A 6,977-nucleotide genomic window follows, 5' to 3' on the forward strand; every position below is an offset into this window, starting at 1 on the left:
TATATATATATATATATATATATATATATATATATATATATATATATATATATATATATATATATATATATTAATATTAATATTAATTATTAATATTAAATAATATTATATATGAAATAAATAAAATAGTCGTCTCCGATCCACTTGATCTCCAATGAATATTGGGCTGGAAAACACGTCCTACCGACTTCAGTAACCGATCGACCATATATATAAATAGATAATAGACCCTAGACCCTTTTGTCAAATTAACCACATTTATCATATACGGCGTATTAACTTAACCCATTTCAGTCAATCAACTATACGACATTTAAACCGTGATAAGCTGTGTGTAATGAACAGCAGCAAAAATGTTAGTGACGCATATGTCAACAATTGGGTGGCATTAGAGAGGGTGGTGGGACGACCCATGTTCGGCGGTAGTAGAGAGGAAGAGATGTCTGTAATGGTGTCAGCACTTTCTCACGTGGTGGCCGGCGGTGGTTCCCCTGATTCATTTGTAGAACATAAAAGACAACGTGAAGAGGAGGAGGGGGAGGAGGAGGCTAATATTGTTAATATTCAGGATTCCATTTTTGTTCACGGTTAGTTCCTTATTATGATATTTCTTTTTAAATGTAAAACGTTGATAATTGATATTGGTAAATATATATTAGGTATGTTCAACCAACTTTTGTATTTTAGATTGCGTTTAGCTTATTAACGGTAAATTATTATTATCGAAAACATATAGTTATGTGCAGTGGCAGAGCTTAAACGTTGCGGTTTGAGGGGCTCAATTTTGTCTAATGTGTACTATGTTATTAGCAAGAAAAAATGCCAACTTTGATGGACAAAATTGCATATTTTATATACAGTTTAGGTGACAATATCGATTTTAATTGTACATTATTTAAGTTAATTTCTTAAACTTTAGCTTTATAATTGATTTTAAGGTAAAAATGCTCAAGAGGTATGAAAGAATGAAATAGATTATTGATGAAAAAAATCTGCGCCCCTTCACCATTTCCGTCATATCTTCTTCATACGGACTCCAAATTGATTTATTCAAAAGCTCAAACGTCTGTAACTCAAAGGGCTACAAAATACCACAACATACCGAAAATTTTGGAGGGGCGAAGGACCCCTCCTGCCCATAATAAGCTCCGCCCCAGGTTATCTACTATAAAAAAACTTCTTCAACGCAGCGAAGCGCGTGATCCGAAAACTTGTTTTAATCAATTAAGTGAATAAATATAAATAAATATTTCGAATCATTCTCATCTATAGGTTTGGATATCATGCATGGTTCTAATTAATACGGAGTAATTAGCAAAAGTTAATACTATTGATTTGACTTTCAAAAGTCACACTATACGGTAAAAATAAAGCTAGCTACACTTAACTTCCACCAACATAACTTTTATTGACAATATCTAATAGTTAGCCAAGAAAAACTAGCATACACATACACATGAATTATATTTTGACTTTGATAACATCTAATAGTTAGTCACAATGTTATTGCAGAAACACAAACCACATACACATGCGATCCGGAAAGCACAATAAAAGGCGATCAACTGTCAGAAAGAAAGTATCGAGGAGTGAGACGTAGACCATGGGGAAAATGGGCTGCCGAGATTCGTGACCCTTATAAGGCTACGAGAGTATGGTTAGGTACTTTTGATAATGCTAAAGATGCGGCTCGAGCCTATGATGAAGCTGCTCTAAATTTTAGAGGGAGTAAGGCCAAACTCAACTTTCCTGAAGACGTTAATCTACACGCTCTACAAACTTACGAAACATCAATTCGTTCGCGTGGTTGTAGTCAAGTTCAACATCCATACTTGAAAAGACTATGATGATGAATACATAGTTGGAGTTTATACAATTTGATTTAAACTGTTGATTATTTATATTTGGAAGACTAGTAACGTTCTTTATTTTTAGGACATGCATATAACCTTTTCAAAATATTATATATGTTGTCCTTTGTTTTGCTCAAAAGATTCTACAGCAATAAGAATGTGTATGTTGATGTTAAGCCCAACGAAAACTATGATAGCTTAAGTTCTTCCTACTTTTAACAATAGGCCCAACATTTTCAGTTGACTCATTTGGGCTAGCTAAGCCCAAATTTGAGAGACGTTGAATCTAGGTCAATTTTCTGAATTACGAGCTTATAAATATTAAATAAGCAGTAAGCTTAAGTTAATAAGCTAATAAGCCAGAAGAATGGTGGGCTTGATTCTCAGATAAGCCCACAAACCCAAGTATAAGCTAATCCAAACTCCCTTATGGGGTTTTTTATTTATTATTATTTCTTATGAAGTTATTTGGATACAGTCTGTTTGAGAAGTATTTTTTTTTTTTCAATGTCTTTTATAAATACAAATTTTCTTCATATTGTGTGACAAAAAATTAACAATTTAACTTACTAAATTAACAATTATATAGAAACATACCAATAAATAAAATGTAATCAAGCCCTTAGAATGACTTCACACAAGCTCAAATTTAAACTGCTCCTCAAGCTTATATGGTAAACTCATCCAAACATTCTCTTAAGATGTAATATATCATCCTCTAGGACATCATATTTGGTGTAAGTTATGTAATCTTTGTGTATTTGAGTGTGAAAAACTTAAATTAATTTGTTTATTTATTTTTCTTCATATTTTTATGAAAAATTAGTTCTAGAAAAAAGCTAGTATAGAAAAAAGCTAGTATAAGTAGCTTTTAAATTAAATTCTAAGTCTTATGAAATGATAAATTACATATTTAGCCTCCATATAATTATTTATTATAGATTATAGATATATTAGTGTTTATAGTTCACAGATTATAGATAGATTGTAGATATTACTGTCATTGATAGTTAATTTGTCGCTAGAAGCTTTCAGTTTCAATTACGTTGCTTCAAACTTACAACAATAATAAGAATCAATTTTCAGCATGTGGAATGGAAATTAATGATATTGAGTGTTCATTTGTCCGTACCTAGTGGAATCAATGTCTCACTTATTATTCTCGTGTGAGGTTGCTTTGGAAGTGTGGAGGGAATTAAGAATTTGGGTCAATGTTCAATTGCTTATTTTTGATGGTTGGGCCGCTAGGTATGCGTGGTATCAAGGGTGGCAAGTTTCGGTGGGATCAAAGTCTCAGTTATACTCTATTTTTGCGGTGGCGATTTGGATTCTATGCAAGTTTCGTAATGCTTCCTTGTTCGATGCACAAAAGATGAAAAAGCAAGAGTTATTTGATTTAATTCGAATGTATTCTTTTAATTGGATAACTAGTATAGGAAAGCAAAATATAAGTTGGAACGATTGGCTAGTTAGGCCATTGTAAGTTGTTGGTTGCACTCCTCCTTAGTTTCTCACTAGTGAGGTGGTAGCTTTAAAAAAAATTGATGTTCTAAAGAAATAAGATTCAACTTTCAGTTTCAAAAATAAGCTTCAATTACAACCATCACATTTAAGACCGATTGTAACACGATGTGTTCACCGGAGAAAACCAACCAACACGCTATCAACACACTGTAGCGCGCATGTTGGTGGCAAATAAAGATGGCGTGCTTGCAACACAGGGAAAAATGGTATGCTTGCTTCCGCCTTCTTTGTTTAATATTATTTTAATACCTTTTATTTTCATTTTCACCAAATTTACAATTATATTTCAACACATTTGTAAACTAATGTAAAACAAATCACAATCATTCACTAATTAACCAAATATCTCAGAATTACAACAAGAAATCAATCCAAAAACGAATCACGATCCAAAATATAACACAAACAATCAACTGTATTCGTAAAGATTGAATACAGGAATAAAACCTCACAATCAAAACCACAAGATGTGGATTGACACTAAAATCACTCAATGAAGAGGAAGAACACCAGATCTGGATTGTGAAACCCTAGAGAGAAAACGAATAAATCAGGAGAAGAAATACACACTCAAAAATATCTCATCTACGCTCAATAAGGAATTAAGTGGCCTTTACAGTAAACCTTGCACCAGGCTTAAAGACAAATGGACTCTTCATCACGTGAGCTTTTTTATTTGATTAATAAGCCCAATACTCCTTATACTAAACACTACAACCCATTTATGATCATAAATTAAATAAATTAGCATTGTAGCAGCACTCTTGACTTCTTAGCTCTTAATCTTGAATCAATAAAAAATCAACCAAACTCCTGCTTCTACTATCCTTCCAAAACCAATCAACATGAGCAATAATACCCTGCAATTATTCTAGAAAACACCACAAATTAGTAGTGATATATAAATGAAGTTTCAAAATAAGTTTGATTATTATTAATTTGAACAACATTACTTAACACGTCACAAGATACCCCCATTACTCCCCATTTTTTCAACATATTTTTCACGTCACCGCTAATTATCTCAACCCACCCATCAACTCTCCAAAAAATCCCTTTACCACTACATTAGGTCTAAACTTTCAGCTACAACTTGTTAGTGGATTAGGTTAGGCCCAAGTCTGATGTGGGCTTGGGTCCATTAGGGTTCTTAGGATTCTAGGGTTTGTAATCCCTATATATATATATATATATATATATATATATATATATATATATATATATATATATATATATATATATATATATATATATATATATATATATATATATATATATATATATATATATCATATGAATAATAAAGTAATCACTACGGGTTCTATTCTCTTACATGGTATCAGGCTAGGTTTTCTAACCCTCTGACCTACCGCTTCCTCAAGTATGTTATCCTCCAGTCATCAACTATTTGTTGATGATCCGGAGGGATACCCATTGATTGTGTTCTTTACCCGCCTTACATTCTGTGGTAAATGTTATATCTTTCCTTTTATCTTGAATCTTGTTCTTATCCCATTTAATACCTAAGCCATTGTTATGTTCCGATGACATCGCAATTAAAATTCACAATTAAAAATAAAAGAACATTGTTTCTTTTGTAAGCCGTAACACCTATCACCGTCACAACTCGCATCCTTTTTATTTTTTATATTTGCCGTTTGTACTTGTAAGTCGTAAGCATCAGTTATCTATATACCAAAAAAAAAAAAAAAAAAAAACAAGCACCTTCTCAGATATAGCGTACTGCTGAAGACCGTTCTTTTGATTATATAATCTTTTTTGCCTTTATTTTTTTCTTATCATGTCAATAATTGGCGTGGGGCTGAGCCGCCTAGCTTGACTAGGTTCCAAACCCCGAAAAAATGGTCAAAATTCTTGTTTGAAGCATTGAAGAATACTGTTATCGTCGACAAAAGTAGCATATCAAAGCGGTACTTGATCCTTAGGCACAGCAAACCACGACGTAAAAGAAAAAAACGCTACGGAAAAGGAGAAGCCGTCAAGAAATCTGCAGCTCTATCAATGAATATTAGTCTATTCGATGTAACAAATGAAAAAAGAAATGAGTTTATTTTATTTCTTTAATTTAATATTTAGTGTTTTGTTCCATTCCGAATTTTCGTGATTTCACCGTTCGGACTGCGGGGGAGTGTTAGTGGATTAGGTTAGGCCCAAGTCTGATGTGGGCTTGCGTCCATTAGGGTTCTTAGAATTCTAGGGTTTGTAATCTCTATATATATCATATGAATAATAAAGTAATCACTACGGGTTCTGTAGACGAAGATTTAAGGATCTTAGGTCGCTTGCTAACAAATCTAGAGGCGGAATACACTAGAATTGGGTTAAACCGAGATATGGGTCGTATCGGGATCGATTAGATCAAACCTAGAGTGAAAACTAGATTAGATCGACACCTAAACGAATTATTTCGGTGGTATATGGTGTTAGGGTTCTCTGGAGACGATAACCAGTTGACTAGGGTGATTGGAATGTGTAACCCTACAAAGGAGAAACAAACCCGTATATATACTCAGTATCAGACACACTCGGTCGAGTGTGTCTCTCAGTCGGTCGACTGTCTTATACAGTCGGTCAAGTGTGTGGACACTCGGTCGACTGTGTATGTTTATTAACATATTGATCATTTAAATAATAAAGCACACACAAACACAAACGTAATCAATAGTCACATGTAATAGTTATTACATAACCAAATGTATTAAACGTCGAGATAATTTACGGCTGGGGATTCATGCACCAACAAACTCCCCCTAAGATCTAGCCCTAATACAGAAGCATTCAGTTATCAATCAGTAAATGGATCTGTCATCCAGTTCTTCAAGTAGCAAAGTTTCACAACTCTACAGTACTGTTCAGTCTGCACACGATTTTCTAGATGATACAGCATCCGGTTGTAGTATAAGGTGAACATATCTTCCTCACAGCAGTTCCTTAACCAAACTGGATCCAAAACCCTTATACTATCATTTTCATCTGCTCCATCCTTGTCTTACACTATAACCGCTTCCTCTGAGCGTTCATCGTAATACCACCAACGAAAATGAGAGCTGAAGTGTTGCGGCATTTTCCTCAATGGAACCTTTCGCATATACTTCACAGGTTGATATTTAACAATCTTCCTTATGATGCCCATTTTCTTGTTCGTTCTGTAAGAGATCTTCGGAAACTGAGGATGAAAACCTAAGAAATTAGGTGACTTAAATGATCTTCTTATCTTACGAACCAAAAGATCAGGAATACCAACATAATCCTGATATAACATCTTGAGCCTTGCAATCTGCATAAATTCAAAATATGGTAACGAAGTGAACTTGTATGCATATCTGATATAATCCACTCCGTGTTCTTTCTTGATCGCGTAGATATCAAATTCTTTGATGTAGGCCCAAACAATAATCTTCCCTTTAGCACGCAAACTCTCGCAGTGCTCAATAAACTTCAAAATTGAGGCTCCACCTCAGGTTTCATCACATATTTACGAATTCTCATTGAAATATTCCAATCCTCTTCCAAAACCTCCACTTTTTCTTTATTTATCTTCACCGGCAAAAATCCTTCTGGTAGCACACTCTCTTGCTC

At 33.8% G+C, this 6,977-nt stretch overlaps 1 protein-coding gene across 1 annotated transcript; it reads left to right on the forward strand.

The window, feature by feature from the left end:
* Positions 1-337: 337 nt before the first annotated feature.
* LOC139889677 (ethylene-responsive transcription factor ABR1-like) lies at positions 338-1,847 on the forward strand. The gene is made up of 2 exons (XM_071872614.1): positions 338-587; positions 1,513-1,847. The coding sequence occupies exons 1-2, from the start codon at positions 338-340 to the stop codon at positions 1,845-1,847; spliced, it is 585 nt and encodes a 194-aa protein (XP_071728715.1).
* Positions 1,848-6,977: the final 5,130 nt, after the last annotated feature.

The sequence above is a fragment of the Rutidosis leptorrhynchoides genome, chromosome 2 (assembly GCF_046630445.1).
Source record: "Rutidosis leptorrhynchoides isolate AG116_Rl617_1_P2 chromosome 2, CSIRO_AGI_Rlap_v1, whole genome shotgun sequence".
NCBI classification, from domain to species: Eukaryota; Viridiplantae; Streptophyta; class Magnoliopsida; order Asterales; family Asteraceae; genus Rutidosis; species Rutidosis leptorrhynchoides.